This window comes from Biomphalaria glabrata, chromosome 7, assembly GCF_947242115.1.
Source record: "Biomphalaria glabrata chromosome 7, xgBioGlab47.1, whole genome shotgun sequence".
Classification (NCBI taxonomy): Eukaryota; Metazoa; Mollusca; class Gastropoda; family Planorbidae; genus Biomphalaria; species Biomphalaria glabrata.
The window spans coordinates 41047359-41065067 of record NC_074717.1 but is presented as its reverse complement, the minus strand read 5'-3'; the positions used below and the strand labels follow the sequence as shown (position 1 = coordinate 41065067).

At 34.2% G+C, this 17709-nt stretch overlaps 1 protein-coding gene across 3 annotated transcripts; it reads left to right on the top strand.

Annotated features, from left to right (window-relative positions):
- Window positions 1-4395: 4395 nt before the first annotated feature.
- LOC106077501 (targeting protein for Xklp2-like) lies at window positions 4396-17000 on the top strand. Of its 3 annotated transcripts, none has more exons than XM_056036178.1 (15): window positions 4396-4611; window positions 6795-6854; window positions 7038-7098; window positions 7458-7523; window positions 7613-8159; window positions 8315-8500; window positions 8679-8847; window positions 9411-9597; window positions 11304-11532; window positions 12124-12222; window positions 12480-12656; window positions 13708-13854; window positions 13968-14079; window positions 15060-15252; window positions 16124-17000. In XM_056036178.1, the coding sequence occupies exons 1-15, from the start codon at window positions 4515-4517 to the stop codon at window positions 16236-16238; spliced, it is 2445 nt and encodes an 814-aa protein (XP_055892153.1). In that variant the 5' UTR covers window positions 4396-4514; the 3' UTR covers window positions 16239-17000. The 3 variants fall into 3 exon arrangements, with proteins under 3 accessions (XP_055892153.1, XP_055892152.1, XP_055892154.1); XM_056036177.1 differs by having other exon boundaries at window positions 13965-14079; XM_056036179.1 differs by having other exon boundaries at window positions 4435-4453; window positions 13965-14079.
- Window positions 17001-17709: the final 709 nt, after the last annotated feature.

The following is a 17709-nucleotide window of genomic DNA, read 5'->3' as shown; positions in this document are numbered from 1 at the left end:
AGATATTAGACCTAAATCATCTCATCTCATCTCTGCCTGTGGTCCCTTCTGGAACATAGGCCATCAACCAGCTTCCTCCATGCATCTCGGTTCTGGGCGAGTCTCTCCAACTGTCCCCATGTCTTGCCCATCTGCTTGGCATCTGCTTCCAAATCGCGGCGCATTGTATTCCTGGGCCGTACCCTCTTCCTCTTTCCTTGGGGGTTCAAGGTTAGGGTTTGCCTTGTTATGTTGGATGCAGGCTTGCGGAGGGTGTGGCCTACCCATCTCTAGCGTCTCTGAAGGATATCTACTTCTATTGGCTGCTGCCTTGTTCTTTGCCACATTTCCTCATTCGAGATCTTGTCTGGCCAGCGAATAAGTATCTTCCTCAGGCAGGTATTGATGAATACCTGGATTTTTTTTCATGGTGGTGATGGTGGTTCTCCAGGTCTCTGATCCATAAAGTAGTATTGGCTTAAAGGGAAACTCCGATGGTTTTTCAAATTTGAGTTATTGACATATTTAAATTCTGCGTAAAAAGTTGTAATAGTAAACATTTTACCTTTTTTTTTTTATTAAATGCTTAGAAACATTTATATTTAATAAATTAGTCAGTAAATTCTTGTCATCTCCAAAAAAAAAAAAAACGGGGTTCTTTGAGATTTTGTTTTTAGGTTTGGCATACATCACTTCCCTCAACAATACTGAAAAGGGAAACTAGATTTGATCAATCGTATCGCTTCATTCTTAAAGTAGCTTTTAGGCTGTTAGGCCTAGTCAAGCGCTATGGTACAGTTATAGATAGATAGATTTAAAAGCATTAGGACAACCAACTCGAGAAAAAAGGTTATATTTTCATCTAAGCCCCTCCCTGTCTCAAGAAGTAGGCCTAAATAGATCGTGTGTCTGACTGATTTGAACAAACTGGTCAGTGTAAGGCTAGTCGAGATTACGTGTAGTCAGTCATGACAAGACAACCAAGCGATAGTGTTTGTTGTGTGTTGAGTGGTCAGGCGAGAAGATACACACTGCCGTGGTTAGTCAAGCATGTAAATCTCCTTGCTTACAAGATCTAGTACTAACTGCTTAGACGAAGATATATTTCTTTTACGAGAATGTAAACTTTAGTGTATGGTTTCCTTTAAACAGTAGGCCCTAAGTCAATAGATTTAATAGGCATGCGTGACGTCACATAGAAAACCGGTGAAAGTCTGACCGTTTAGGATGCGCAGGAAAATTACGTCAGAAAAATATCAATTACTAAGTTATTATTGCAAATAAAAACAAAACAATAATATATTCATTATCTGTAAATCAAAACACATATTATATCAAAAATTGTCAAAACCATCGGAGTTTCCCTTTAACAGTGGTGTTTAAGAGCCAGATCTTAGTGGTGGTGCTTATTTCCCTAGATCCCCAGGTGTTCTTCAGCTGATGGAAGGCTGCTCGAGCTTTACCAATGTGGGTTCTGACATCTGTATCTGTTCCTCTATGGTGGTCTATGATACTGCCGAGATAGGTGAAGCTTTCCACCTCTTCCAGCGCCTCACCTTGGACTGTAATGGGTGTATTGTTGGATGCCTTTATCTTGAACACCTTGCTACTCCCTCTGTTTATGGTAAGACCCATTCTAGCTGAATTGTCTGCAACAACACTTATCTTTTCCTGCATCTGCTGTGTGTGAGAAAGAAGAGCCAAGTCGTCTGCAAAGTCAAGGTTGTCTAGCTGTTTCCACAGTGTCCACTGTATACCATTCCGCTTCTGGTCTGTTGCTGTCTTCAAGACCCAATCTGTGGCTAGTAGAAACAAGAAGGGAGAGAGTAAACAGCCTTGTCTCACTCCTGTTTGGACTTCAAATGTCTCTGTCAGTTGTCTGCCATGCACTGTTCTGCAAGTCATCCCCTCAGTATGTAATGTGATATTAATAAGAGTTTTAGTGAATTGACACTAGATAAAAAAGTATTCCAATGTTCTACTTTGAATGACGGCATTTTCAGATGAGGTTATGAAACCAAGTCGGCTTCACGAACATAGCAATATCCAAAAATAATTTAAGAATATTCATGATCAATTGTAAAAATCTAAAATTAAAACAATATTAAAAACAAAACGGCAAAGCAGGATATGTTTTTAGTGGCTTCTTAGAAAAATGCATAGATTTTGTTTTGTCTTATGATATTGTTTGAAAATTGATTAAAAGTAAAATAATTTTTTTAAAACATATGTTACACAAAAAGAGTTTTTTTCTGTTAGTGATGAAATTTTATTTCAAAATTGTCTAGTTATGTTGCTTATGACGACATATAGGGAACCATCAGTGGTTGGACGCTACAATAGCTTCATAATTATTATAGAATAAAGAACAGATCTATTCACTATTCACCTTGTGAGTTATGATACACAGGCAACATCTTAAGAAAGGTGTAGCCCGCAATTTCATTTCTATTTGAATCTAATAATAAAAATTGTAAATAAAATAGAAACCCATGCCGAAAATAATCTCATCTTTCAACATCTTTATGAAAAAAAAATAATAAAAAAGATGATAAACTCTTGTTGTAAAGTTCGCTGGATTTCGAAAGGCGGTGACTTAAAGCATGCTGTTTGTTACATGGTAGGCACCTAACGCAAATTAATGAAACCAACCTTCGAATGCAAGGAATGTAATGTACTTTCATTGATTATATCATTTTTTCGTTTATTGAGATATTACATCTATTTTAAAGAGTTTTACAATCTCACATAACTTGTTTGTTGACATCGATATCTATGCAATTCACATAACAATGGTCTATGAAGAAATGACGATTTGCCTCTAGGATGTAAATAAATTTTAAAAAATTAAATATAAATGACAATTATTAACCATCTGTTACCAATGTTCAAATAAAGTTGCAAGAAAAAATAGATTTACAAAATTATGTCTTCAGTAAAAAGAATGTTAACATATGAGGCACAACAGAGATGTGGCTGCACTTAAATGTTTCAGTAAAATTCCAAAACTGTGGTCGAAAATGGGATTATTTTTTAGCTTTTCCTTGAACATACATGTTATACCTAGATTTAGTGCTAACAAACTAATAAGCAAAATAAATAAGCAAAGAAATAGACTGGATGTAGCCACTAGAGGAGACCTTCGCCTTGCGTTGGCTAATTTAAAGCTTAAAATTTCTAATATTGTCAGACTGCAGGAGGCACAAGGTTCCCATTAGCTTAATTTCATTTTGTAGCGAATTCAGCAATAATAATGTTTACATTAAAAATAAAACTAAATTTACAAATAAATCTGAAAACAGTAGGCCCAAATATTCCAAACTTTAAAAACTATTCTTAGGATTTGAAAGAAAGTCATGACAATCAGATTAATTTTTGTGTGTAATTATCGGACAGAATTTTTGTATAATGATAATATTGGTATTGCCTTCGATTCCGAAGAATACGACTGAGTGGCTGCCTGGTCGTGCGGTTTGCACGCTGGACTGGACTGCCCGCTCCCATCCCCCGTCGTCCTGCGGGAGGTTTGGACTAGGAAGTAATTATCTTCAACTCTGAAGGAACATCCGAAACATGTAAAACATTTTACAAACAAAACAAACAGAGTGCAGTGTTTCACACAACTACGCAAGCCCAGTTGCGAACTGCATATTTTCCCGAATTTTGTGCAGACAAAGCCGTTGTCTTCTGGCGGTCTATTTTAATTTTCCGTCTTTTGCGCCTGTCTTCAATAAGGGCGTTCCTTTGAGTCTGAAATGTTTGTTTCGCTGCTTTTGTGAGAGCTCTCCAACTGTCTCTCTCAAAGGCCATCCGCTGCCAGAGAATGCTGCCAGATACTTTCCTCTATGCCAGTAAGGTCATCTTTATAGCGCTTACGGAGGGCACCTCTGTAACTCCGTCCTACTCTAAGCTCACTAAAAAAGATCGCCTTTGGCTTGCGGTCGATTCCTATGCGGGATAAGTGTTAATAATAAATAAACGACATTTTGTTCAAATTTGTCTTCTCACGCTTCTTTATAAGTGTTTTTCTTAGAGGGGGGCGCTGGCGGATTTTTTTAAAGAAAAAATAAGAAAAGGGGGCGGTAGGCCAAAAAAGGTTGAAGACCACTGCTCTAGATCTTATGAATGTAACGACTGGATACATTGGTCAGTGCATACCGGATATCGGTACACAATGTATACCTAATGCAGCCTTTATTTAAATCTTGATCTATCTAAATACATCTTTCGAAGATCCATTCTCAAAAAAAAAAATAAAAAAAAATAGAAATATTATAGATCTAGTTAGTCTTTACTGCTACTAAAATGTCTTATTGATATTTTTTTTTTTATAGATTTCTAAATCAATGGTCTTATCGCCGTCTATTTTTAACCAATCAAATAAGTAGTTTACAAGATTTAATCTCACCTTCTCTTGCCATTGGTCGAATCATATGTGCGGGCAGATTGAAAATTTGCAGTGTGTAATGGTGTTGTACGTGAAAACAATAAATATTCTGCTTATTTATTGACCATTAACATTTCCTTCTGGATAAATGGATAATAAATGGGAGTTTGATGCTCCACAATTCATCGATTTTACTCAACCAGATGCCTATGAGCCATTTTATGATGATAGTTGGTTCGATAGGCGTATGTACTAAAACTAGTCTATATTTTACTAAATTTTACTTTTAATCTAGATCTAAAAAAGTTGTTTAATTAATTAGATCTAGAAAAAAAAATCTAGAAGCTAGTAATAAGTTTAAGTTTCAACTTCAGTTTAAGTTCTTTTTAGATCTAAGACTTTTACTAACTTTTAGAGTCTAGTCACAGTGTCACATAGATCTATCTTCTCTTCCTAACTTAGCCAAGTCGCACGGGTCTTAAGTGAACAAATAGAAATAATAGAATAGATCTAGATATCTAGATCATTTAGATGCTATCTTTAATCTTACTAGATCTAGAATAATCTAGATCTAGATTTTTCCAAGGCTTTTGACAAAGTTCACCGGCATAGGCATAGTTTGCTTAAAAAATTAAAACATTTCGGCATTAATGGTCCACTGCATCAGTGAATGATCAGTGGATTAAAGATTTTCTGATAGAGAACAAACTGTAATAATAAATGGCTCTAAATCAACACCGATAACAGTAAACTCAGGTGTACCTCAAGGAACAGTCTTGGGTCCACTACTATTTTTAATTTACATAGATCTAAATTTAAATGATTTACCAAATTGCATTAGTTCAGGAACAAAAGTCAGATTATTTGCAGACGATTGCATAATATATAGAACAATAAAAACAACACAAGACACAGATATTTTACAAAGAGAATTCTAAAGATGAATTACAGAAATGGGAAATGTCAGTTGTTAAGAGTAACAAAAAAAACTAAAACAAATTAATGCCACTTATCTAATTCATGGCAAACCAGTAACACAGACTAAAAACGCTAAATACCTAGGACCTAGGTGTTATAATAATCCACATATTGATGAAACTATAAAAAAATCAAAGCATTAGGGTTTATTAAAAGAAATTTCTATAAATCAAATAAGAACATAAAACTAAAATGTTATTTAACCTTGGTTAGGCCAATAATAGAATATGCATCCTCCGTATGGGACCCCTCAACTCAAGAAAACATTAAGAAACTGGAACAAACACAAAATAGAGCAGTGAGATTCATAACAAACGAATATTCACATTTGACTAGAGTAACACCTTTAGTAAAATCACTAAATTTAGAAAGCCTTCAGGACAGATGACTCAAAAGTAAAGTAGCAATTATACATAAAACACTGAACCATAATCTTCAAATACAAAAACAAAATTTAATAAAATACTCTGAAAGACACAAAGATAAAGTGATAAAGGCACATTACTCGTCCCATATGCTAGGACAAATTTGTACAAATACTCCTTCTTCCCTAGTGCTAGTGCTATAGACTTATAGAGCATGGAATGGGTTGCCTGAGCTAGCCAGGAAAACCAGTGACTTGGCAGAATTTAAGTCATTGGTTAATATGCATGACTAAATGCATGACGCGTAGGACGTAATCATCTTCTTTTTTGAAGTAACGTCTGTATTATATAAGATAAGAGTCTATTTTTTTACTAGACTATTCATCATTCAATTTTAGACAGAGTATCACTGCCAGTATTGGCAGTATTACTAGTATTAGTCCATTATTAGTACATACTTAGACTAGTCTAGAAATGTACAATTCTATGATATTCTATCTATCTTAAAGTCTTAAATATATAGATCTACTTATACTAGATCTATCTATATACTCTCTCTACTCTCTATAGTATAGTCAAAGTGACATCAATATGTCTATAGTATAGTCTTTAGATAGACTAGACTAGATGTCTAAGAATGTAACTTGTAAGATGACTGGCCACATGATAGTTAACTAGCTATAGGGATAGTATATAAATAGAGACTAGAAACAGATTCATTTTCATATCTTTACATTATCTGCCCTATACTCAATACTGTCTATAGGCCCTATAGATCGCAAGGTGAAGGTCTGAAAAGATTTTTTTTTTATATATATGGATCTATAATCTATACTATTCTATACAAATATTATATTTATTATATGTAATATGGGCCATGGGGGTGATGATGTAAATCTTATCTATTTCTAAGGCCCATTCCATGGTTAACAATTAGAAGTAGATTTATATCTATCATTTATGTGTTCAAGACAATTCTAAAATTCTACCACCTTAACTGAATAACAGAATACTTCCCCAGACAAAGTCAGGTACCTATATGAATAATATTAATATGAATGATTTAATTTTAAATTTCTTTACAGACACAGAAGCAGATGACTTCAGAATTCAGGGAAAACCACAGAGAGTTGTCAAAGGAACAGGTAAGCGACTTTACAAGTAGCTACTGCAGACACATGCAACCTATTTTGTGCAGTAAGGATATTAAAATTAACGTAATCTTCAGAATAAGTAGCAAGATTAAAAATGTACATTACAATTATTTCATATTATATTGATACATAACTCACTGTTTACTTTGAGTGTTTCTGTGTTATTTTGTACAGCGCCTGTCAGAAGTACTGATAAGAACAGGGTAGAAATGGAGACAGATGAGAAGCCTTCAAGGTTGGTACCTATTTTAAACATAACGGTAACATTATTATTGTTTTTAACATATATATATATACTTGTTAAATAAAACAGATGAAATTATGGCTTTAAGTGAGTAATCACATTTTTACGAGTTAGCTCCAGAGTCCTAGATTATTTTTTTTTATGTTGTCAATTGCCATTTTTTTTTTCTGTTATATTGTGAGAAAAGTAACTATGAATCAGATGTATTTTGATACCTGAAAATCTTATTTAATTTTATTTGCTACTTCTAAAAGGTTTTATATTTTGTTCTTCCAAAAAATAAATGCTAGCTGACTTATAAATGCTTGGATGAAACTTAACATATTTTCAACTTTTTTTTACAAAATCAGAAATTCTAATAAGAAATCTCAACCAGCTAAAAAAGATGGAAAAAACAATCCTGAAAATATTGCTGAGTAAGTACACTAAATTATTTAATGTCACCTGTTGCTGTATCATTTTTAGAATTTTTAATAGATCTATTTGATTTTTTTTTTTTTTAAAGGAATCTTGGTCCATCTCCTAAGAAGCGTCTAAAATTATCAAATGACATCCCTATGGATACAGAAAAGCATTTAGGATCTAGTCTGACTCATCTAAAAGCCTTTCCCAAAGACAATCTTGTCAGTACCAATGATGATCAGGAACAGAATTTAGACTCCCCAGCAGCCAATACAAGATTGAAAGCACAACAGACCTTACAAGCTTCTCTGGAGTCCGGCTCAGTGGGTTCTTCCTCCTTGATAAAGACTCAACTCAAAGAGTCTGTTAATGAATCAAACAATGCTAAAAGCCTGAGCCCTAAAAAGCAAGTGAGGTCCCCCAAAGCCACTAAAGCCTGCCCTCTGACTCGATCTCAGAGCTTGAGGGTTAAAAGTTTATCGAAATGGAGCAGCACAGGCAACATGAAGACAGCTGGATTAAAATCTGGTTCTCCCAGTCGACTAAATTCAGTCCAAGATTTGAACAAAGTAAAAACCTCAGAGGAAATAGAGCTGGAAAAAATAGCTTTAATGCAAAAGGAGGCGGCAAAGATACGTAAATTAGCACAGGTTAGAAGAGATATATGTCGAAAAAAGTAAATAATTAGCGAAGTATTGAGACTTACTAAATGTGCTAGTAAAAGTCTGAATTTACAATAGCATAAATCTTACTTTTAAATGGAATACATTTATACATGTACAAATAATAAATTATTTTTTTTTAGGAATCTTATAAAAAAGCAATGAATGCTGATGGTTATATACCCCTTCGATCCAAGCAACCTGCAACAATGCCTGTACTTTTTAATTTTAAAACTGATGAAAGAATAAAGAATGTTGATGGACCAGTGAGCGAGCATAAAGTAAAGGATTTCACAAAGTCCTTACGAGAAGCTTTACCAATTGCAACAGTAATATTATTTTTAAATTTTAACCTATTATTTAACTAAAAATGCTATTTAGATGAAAATTTGTATTTAAAACATTATGTGTAGTTAATGAAAAAAAAAAAGATTTTAGCATCAGTACTATAAAAATATGAGATTTTTAGCTTCTTGGAAAATATTTTTGTATTTATAACATTTTCAGCTTCCTGGAAAGCCAGCTATTCAAGGATTGACCAGACCTCAACCCTTTCATCTTCATACTCAAAAAAGCAATAATGCCTGTCAGCCAGCTGTTAAATATGAGTCTGTGGCTGAGCGTGTGGCTGCTTTTCATAATAAGACTCCAGATAGATTCAGATCCAAACCTAACAGTAAGTGTTGTTTTTTTCCCTTTTATGTTATTAATAGAAAAAAAAGGTAAAGTTGGGTGGTCTCATTTATGTCCTTAAGAACATGAATCTCAAAAGTCCCATTCTTTGCCAGCATACAAACTTGAGAGCCTTTAGTTTAGAAGCTAAGCTTATGATAAAGGTGTTACTTTTAAAAAAATTTAAAAAGCATTTCCTTTTAGATCTGTGGGTATGTGAGGTGAATGATGCATTGTTTCCAGTCCTAGTAGCCTATGATATGCAAATGTTATGTTTTCAGTATGCATCAATGTATTTTGTATTTGTTAAAAGTAAAGTTCCCCTTTTAGACCTTTATGGTCTATAGGGCATATGATGTAAAGGTCTCGAAGATTCCGAAATTAAAAATCCCAGGATTCAAACCCCTGACCCTGTTTCAGAAGCAAAGCACTTTACTGCTCCTCCTTTGTATCTGTTAGATCTGGGTATATTCGGTTCTTACTAAATCGATTTCAAAATTGTTTTTGAAAACATATGAATGAAAAGAAATTAAACATTTTGGTTAATTGTGTTTCTTTTTTTTATAGGTAGTAAAGAAAGATCCCGTTCTGCCACAAAATCAAAACCATCCTCAGCTGACAAGCGCATACGTTCACAATCACCAAAATTAACTATTCCTAAGACTCCAAACCTTACAACAAGGGGAAGGTCACGTCCTGTCAATATTCCCACTGCAGAAGAGAAAGAGCTCATGGAATTTGAGGAACATAAAAAGTATTTTATTCTAAGTTATATTTTGAATTTTTTGTTACTTTCCAGCCATGAGTTAGCATTCCACATTTTCCTCTATTGTTATGTATTAACAATGATGTCATTGGCCTGTCCTGCACTGTGCTATAATAGCTTGCCCAGGCCTGGACAGCCTCCACCACGGGGAAGTGCAATCAGGGCGCCTCATGTGTTCCCAGACTCCACAGGCTTGTTGGGACTTGTCTCAGCTCTCAAACCACTTTTCCATTTCTGTTTTTTTGAATTATAGCCAGGGCATGATGAAAACTTATGGGGTAGGCCTGTTTGTTATTATTTGTGTGGGTAAGTGATTGTCTTAGAATGTAATAGGGAAAGTCTGAAATAGTTTCTCGAGATCTATTTTTATCATTACTTTTTTAGGTTGTTCTGGACTAATTACAGTGATGGGAATTTCCCAAAAATTTTCGGAATTCTGAAAATTTCTTCTGATCTGATTTTCTAACAAAACATTCCGAAAATTTCCCCCACATTTAAAAAAAATAAGATTTTATTATTTTTCCGTTTTCGGAAAAACGCGAAATAAGAATTGATTTGTTTTGAACATGTGCACATCCGGTCTTTTGACACAGTTAAAGTTCTATTTTTAAAAAAATCGAGGTCTAGAGTGACTAGAGTGGTTTGAATCTGTCTAGATAGATATATTCTAGATTTAGATCTAGTAGGCCTACCAGCCATCTATGTAGAATAAGAATCTAAAACTAGATGTAGGCCTACTTTACATGACTATAGACTAGAGTCTAGTGAGGCGTGAGTTACTTAGTATAAGTCTGATAGAATATAATAATAATATATTGGATCTAGAGTCACTAGAGATCTAGATTCAATTTATTAGGTTTAAGTAGATCTAGATCTTACTAGTGAGAAATATATATTAAGTTTTTTCTATTTCTTACTAATAACTAATCATTACTAATGCTTTAAAAGCCCAGTGTGGTGAAGATCCACTTCTTGTAAACAACTTTTGTCAGCATGAAAAAGAGTCACATAAGGAAGCCTCAAAATGCAGTTTTATTGCTAAACATTCTCTTCCTCTAAGCATTGTTCCTCATCTGGTTGTTCTTGCTTGTTTTGCTTAAGAACTCAGCAGAGATTCAGCAGCTTTCTCTCAACTGCTTTTCAAGCATTTTATGGGTAGAATTAATGTACAAAGTTTAATAAACAGTTTCTCCTGTATAAAATTTAATAATCACTGAAACAAACAGAAGTGTAGCTCATATTTTTTATTTATTTCCAAAACTCAAGTATGTTTTAATTTTTTATAGTTGTTTGAGAGAGAGAAAGAGAGAAGTTGTTACAATACCTGTAAAGCAGTTATCTATTATAGAATGCTCAGACTGCCTGGACCCAGATATAAAGCATCTATCTGCAAAAAGCTTTCTCCTGTAATCTATATGTACAAACAATAGTGCCTTGTATGCATTGTGTGTGCAGTAAAGCTTATGCAGTGTAATTATTATGTAGTACAACATAATGTAAAGAAAATCTGAAATAAAATGATTCTACATCTTTTTTTTTTAAGTCGCCGCGATAGGCTAGTTCAAAAACGGGAGTGTAGAAAATGTCCTTAAATTTGTTCAAAGTCTGTTCCCATCACTGTAATTATTTCAGCAAACTGATATGTTTTGTTATTGTTGTTTTTTTTCTATTGTACTATTTCATCTAATTTGCAGGCAGCTTTTTAAAGCCCACCCTATCAACCACAAAATTTTAGAAGCAACCCAACTGGGAGTGCCAAAGGTGGCTCCTAAACCACCAACTGTGGCTGAAGAATTTAATTTCCATTACAAGAAATCAGTCAGTGTTGGTGACCTAAGGAACACAACAACACTCAGCCAAGAAGAAGAGAAATTTGAATTTCATGCCAAGCCTGTCAATCCTAAGATATTGCAGGGACCTGTAGTAAGTGCATTTTTCTGTACATCAATGTCTGTCCAAAAGTTGTTTTTTTTTTTTTTATTGCTATTGAATTTTTCTTGAAACTTAGTATTAAGTGATAAATTACCTAAATTTAGGTGTTGAACTGTCATGGTTTAGCACCTTATCAAGATCTATTTTAGGCAGTTCTATTAGTTTCAAGTTTTTGGTACTTCATAAGACACATTTACACTGCAAATCAGCTCTAGATGTACAGTTTTCACTAGACATAGTAGCTAGTTAAGTTGCTTTAAATGTAGGTACAGTAATAAGTTTCCAGTCAAATTATTTTATTCTAAAACATTTCAATAGGGATAAGTTTTAGATGAAAAATGCATTTTTTTTTTTTTGGAACCTTTTTTTTTATCCACCAATCACTTTTAATATCTTTATTTGATGTTATTATATTCTCTGTGTTTTTAATATGAGTATAAATTGTCCAAGTTTGTTTTAAAAAAGGGGGAGGGGGATTACAGCTAAAGTTCTCTCAAATACAATCTTAAAAATTGATATTTTAATTAAAAGACAGAAGTTAAATTTTGTATTTATTAAGTTTTAAACAATATTTGTTTTCAGGGCATAAAGCCAGTAGAACCCCAACCAATCACTATACCTCAATCACCAGCATTTGCTCTGAGGAGTAGAATCAGATTACCTGTTGAAGTTCCTAAACAGGTACCAGCATCAATGTTTAAATTATTATTATTTATATTCATTTAAATGATTTTGCGTGCTATGAGTTGGATCATTCTGCATGCCAATATATACATTCATATATATCTTCGTAGTTATTAAATTTTCTAATTGCTTCTTTCTGGGTTAATGCCTCATCTGCTGTATTTACTTAAGTTCAGTGGTAGCTTAATCAATTAAGTTTCATGATTGAAACATTGGTGGTATCCTTTTATAGATGGACTTTTTGCTTTTTGTAGGAAGAAACTCAGAGCACCATTAAAGCCAATCCTGTTCCATTTAATGGTGTGCCCTTTAGACCAAAGCTGGCACACAGTGTGACTATACCAGAGCCCTTCCAAGTGGAGGAAAGGAGCAGAGAGATGTTAACCAAGCGAGAACAGAAGATACAACAGATCCTGGAGGAAGAACGCAGGGTATTTTGTTTTGATGTTGTTAAAATTTGGTCTTGGGGTAGTAGCTTTTGTAGACATTCCAGGATCTAGTTATCATACTATATAAAAGCAAGTAGTACTTTTAAAACTACATCTTGATTTGTCTTACAGGCAGTTTTTTTTTTTTTTTTTTTTTTTTGTATTTACCAGGAGTGTGGATCTTTTTTTTTTGCTTGAAATTTAAGGGTTATTACTACCTCACCCTTAGGTCAATGTTAATGAACAACCTTAAAGAGGAGTGGCTCAACCAATGGGGATCAGGAAACTTAGGCAGAGCCATGTACAAAGAAATGAACATGCCTAACAAACTGGACAGTATTAACTTCCTCCCCCGCAAAGAGCAATCTACAATCTTCCAACTAAGGACAGGACACACACCTCTGTTAAATTACCATCTCAATAAAATAAATCCCACACAACTCCCCCTTTGTAGAAACTGTGCCACCCTTATGAAACCGTAAACCATATCCTTTTTGAATGCCCCTTCCTAATCCACCTTAGGCAGACCCTGCTACCACTCCAGCCCAACATAACCAACACCCTGTACGGCAGTGCTGAACAACTGAAGAAAACAGCACACTATTTTTCCTTGGCAGTCTGTAAAAGAGCTGACAGCTCAGCAGCAAAAAGCTGGCTAGAAGAAGAAAAAGAAAAAAAGGGTTATTACTACTAAGTTTGCCTGGTGTATCTAGAGTTCATCATTTGTTTCAATGGGAGATTCTCTTATTTCAGTTGTATGTTTATGTTTCACTTAGCAAAGAGACATAGTTACCTTACTATTTAGCAACACCTGAATTTCTATTTCCTGATAGTCTTGAAACTCTTGATTTTCAACCCTGCATTACCATTTAGCTATACTAGTCTAGGGTTTATGTTTCTAAAGGTTTTTTTTGTCTTAGCTTGAACCCCATTATTTGATTTTTTTTTTCAATTTCAATGACCAGCCTGTTGTATAAAGCTTTATAAAAATGTTAGCCTATAATTTTCACAGTCATGAATAAAGTGTTATTTTTTCCTTTAAATTTTCCTGCAGGCACGTGAGTTTCATGCAACCAATTTGCCCAGTGACAGTCCGGATACATTACCTCCCAAACAACCACGCCCTCCTACGCAACCAGAACCTTTTCACTTGCACATTGATGAGCGGGGAGAGAAATACAAGCAACAGTTTAAAGCCAAAGTTGGTTGATTTTCATTAGCATTTTTATTACAAATGTGTTAGCTTAGTGTTCATTGTCAATAGTTCAGATTTTTACACCAGTTTTTATTTGTCTCTTTTGCCTTTATAAGCAGATGGAGGAAGAAGAAAAAGCTGCTGTTGAGGCTGCTAATTTCAAGGCTGGGCCTAATGCAGTCATACATAAGGAACCATTCCAACCACAGAAATCTAGCAAACCTTTAACAGGTTAGAGATAAGTATTTACAGGTTAGAGATAAGTATTTACAGGTTAGAGATAAGTATTTACAGGTAGCATTTTTCTACCACCTCACAGTGTCTGCTTGTTTTATATTTATTGGGAATGGAAACAGCTTCTAGCCTTAAGGTGCATACACTGAATATCTGGATGAATCTAAGAGATGGCTATTGAACTTCTGTTAGGAATTGGTGTTTGGGTACTAAAGTCTAATTTCAGTTTAGTCATTTTTTTTAAAAATTGGCTAGAAATCAAAGCTTGCATTTATTTTTTTACCCTGGCCAAAAATAAAATTAAACCTATTCTGCATTGTGCTGAACTGATCCAGAACTTAACTAAATCCTAATTATTTTTTTTTCTGCAATGACACTGACTATTCTTTAAAAAAATTATTTTAGTAACATTATTTTCATTCTTTGGTTTATTTTGAGAAATGAAAATAGTGCGTATAAAATGTATATATAGATTTTTTATTTCCTTCTGGCGTGGACATGTGTGAGGGGATGTTCTGTTTTCTTAATTCATCCTTAGTGTACATCATTGTGACTGTCAGTCTTGGGGATTGGCATTGAATCAAATAATTAATCAGTGTGTTTTGCATGTTGTAAAAAGACGGCACTCCATGTTAGGCAAGGTTCTACTCAGTCTCATCTGTTGCCTAAGGAACTTATCTTTTTCTAAGAATCTTTACAATATATTCTAAGGAACTTATCTTTTTCTAAAAATCTTTTTAAAATATTCGTCATATAATGAACTGACAAGAGCTACTACATTACTTCAAGTTGTATTCTGTAATGCATTTCACAGACAGTAGATTATATAAAACTACATAAAGTACTCAACATTTTGTTTCCTTTTTTTTTCTTTCTATAACCAGTTGATTATCAAAATAACAGGGTGGGAGTATAATCTCAATTTGATGTGTTTGTTATTTCTCTGGCCTGTGCTAAACAATGCTGAAATGTTTCAGAAATCAGTGAATTTGATTTGAACACAGAGCAGAGAGCTGCACAAAGGGAGGTGTTTGATCAACGCACCAAAGCTCATGAAGCTTACCTAGAGGCTGTGAAGAGACAGAAGGAAGAAGAGCGAGAGAGGGAAGAAAAAGCTGCTGTTGCTAGAATGCGCCAAGAAGCAGTCCACAAAGCCACTGGAATTAAAAAGTAATTGTTGCTTCTGCACTATCAAGACTTTATCTTACTGGTTGTTGCCCCAAATTAAAGGATGTGGTTCTGAACTAGAAATGAACTGCCTTGTATACAATAGTTAGCTTTTTATTAAAAAAAAAAATGCATTACCTTTTGAATCATGTCTTTGATTTCATGCACTTCTAACTATGGAGGGGTTACATCAAAAATATTACTGTCAGCAGCTGCTTACATAACATTTCTGTGTGACGCTAATTTAGATTCATATTTATTTACTTTAGCATTTATCTTCAATGCTATTAAAATCATTTTGAAATGAAAGGCCAGTGTAATAAAATGGAACATAATTTTTGTATGAAGTCCATTTTAGCTGTGAAAAAGCTCAGCAATGCAAATGTTTCTATTATTCAGTGTTTACCCATGTCTTTACAGTGCCTACTATTAGATTACACTTTTCGTGACTGGAAACATTTAAATGTAAAATAGTGCGAATGGGTGTATTGAATGGATGTGACTTTAGAGATAGAAAATAGAATTGATGTGAATAGTGAATTCCAGCTGAAATTTTACACATACTAGTGTGGCTGGATAGTGTAGTTGATAGTTCTTCAGTCCCCATACTGGCCAATTTTTGTTTATTTTATTTCAATGATAAATAAAATAATTTTTATTTGAACATAAGTAGGAATTCTGATTTACAAAAAAAAATAATAAATTTTTATATTACAGTCCTAAATATAGTATTAGTATGATAAAGGAAGCCTCAAAGAAGAAAACAGTGTAGAGTGGTAGTATAATGGAAGTAGAAGGCTAATATTCAGAACATTTGAAAGATTTCCTATTAAATCTGTAAGAATGTATAAATATTGTATTGTTTTTCCCACAGGTATAAAGCTGTGGTCCTAAAGCCAAGTGATAAACCTTTGACTGAAGCCAAATCTCCAAAGTTCTCTCAGCGCCTCAGGTCCAGGTTTGAAAACACACAGAATAGTGATGTGTAAACTTTGTGGTGGTGGTGGACATGTGAAACTCAAATATAAATTAGTTGAACATGCTGTAAATAAACAAGTCTTTGTAATCCTAATTTTATTCACCCATTCATTTGAAAAGTCCTACTCTCCCTTGAAAAACATTGATTTCAGAAGCTGTTTTTTTTTAAATTGAAAATAATGTTTTATTTTCTTTATGTTTTTTTTTAAATATCTATTTTCTATACATTGTTTAATATATTCTACAATATATATATAGTGTACATAACTGTTAAGCAAAAAATTGCCTTGTAAGTATAATTTTAAAGAAAGTGGCTTAGGTTTTATTTCATAGTACAATAATGAAAGCTCTTAGTCTTCTGGCTAATATTATCAATGTTAATGTGAAGATGACTGCTGAAGACTTGTTCATAGACTGGCCACTCATCACAGCACGTTATATCTTATTGTTATAGCCCTTTGTTCTTATTCATGTACTGCTAAGTATTGCCACATGTGCCCGGCCCTCCTCACCTGCTTGTGAGTGTAAGCTTGTTAACAGAGATGTATGACACTTGAGATGGGAGAGTTTGTGTAAATAAAGAATGTGGTTCACTCATTTCTTGGTTCTTGGTTTTTACATTGACTTGATTCTTTGCGTGGCTGATGTGAATGTAAACCCATGGAGGCTAAACCTATTGGTTCACTATATCCTTAAAAAGTACTTCATTTATGCCTGTTGTTTGCGTACATTGTATAAGCAGATGAAGAAATTAAATATTTTTTTTTTGTGGAGGAATTGAGTTGTAATCTTTCAGTGTTGAGCAGTGATGAGATGTTACTGTTTGAATTAAAACTTCAGATATCAGTTAAATTGTTATATGCTTGACCAACAATCTGTGATAAAAGTCGGGCAGCTGGCAACTACCTATTCCCTAGTTAGGTTAGGCACAGATTTGTATCATTAATAGTGATATCCACCTTCTGGTCCTGATAAATTTAAATACAAGACCATTAGACTAGTCAAGTAATAACTGACTGGCATATCCATTAAGTCCTACTTCCTATACTGTTATTAATATCAATTTTCTTACAATAAGACAACTTTGGGAAGCGTGGTCGAGAGGCTAAGTACAGAACTTGGCTACCTATGAAGGGGGCTCGAGGTTCGGCAGCACGGAAAACATTCTCCCAGATACTCCTTCCCCCCACTGGTCCACGAATGAGATTTGTCCATAGCGCTCTGAGCATGCTATACGCATGAAAGTAGTGCTATAGAAAAGCTATAATTATTATTAACAGCATTCAAATTATCATTATGTCACTGAACTGGGAAGCGTGTCAAGAGGCTAATTACGCTTGTCTTGTCTACCTATGAAGGGGTCTTGAGGTTCGACATCCGACTCAGCAGAGTTGTGTTTACTGAGTGCCTAAAGACAGCACAGAAAACCTCCCAGATAACACCCCCTCCCCAACTAGTCCATGAATGAATTGGACCGTAGCG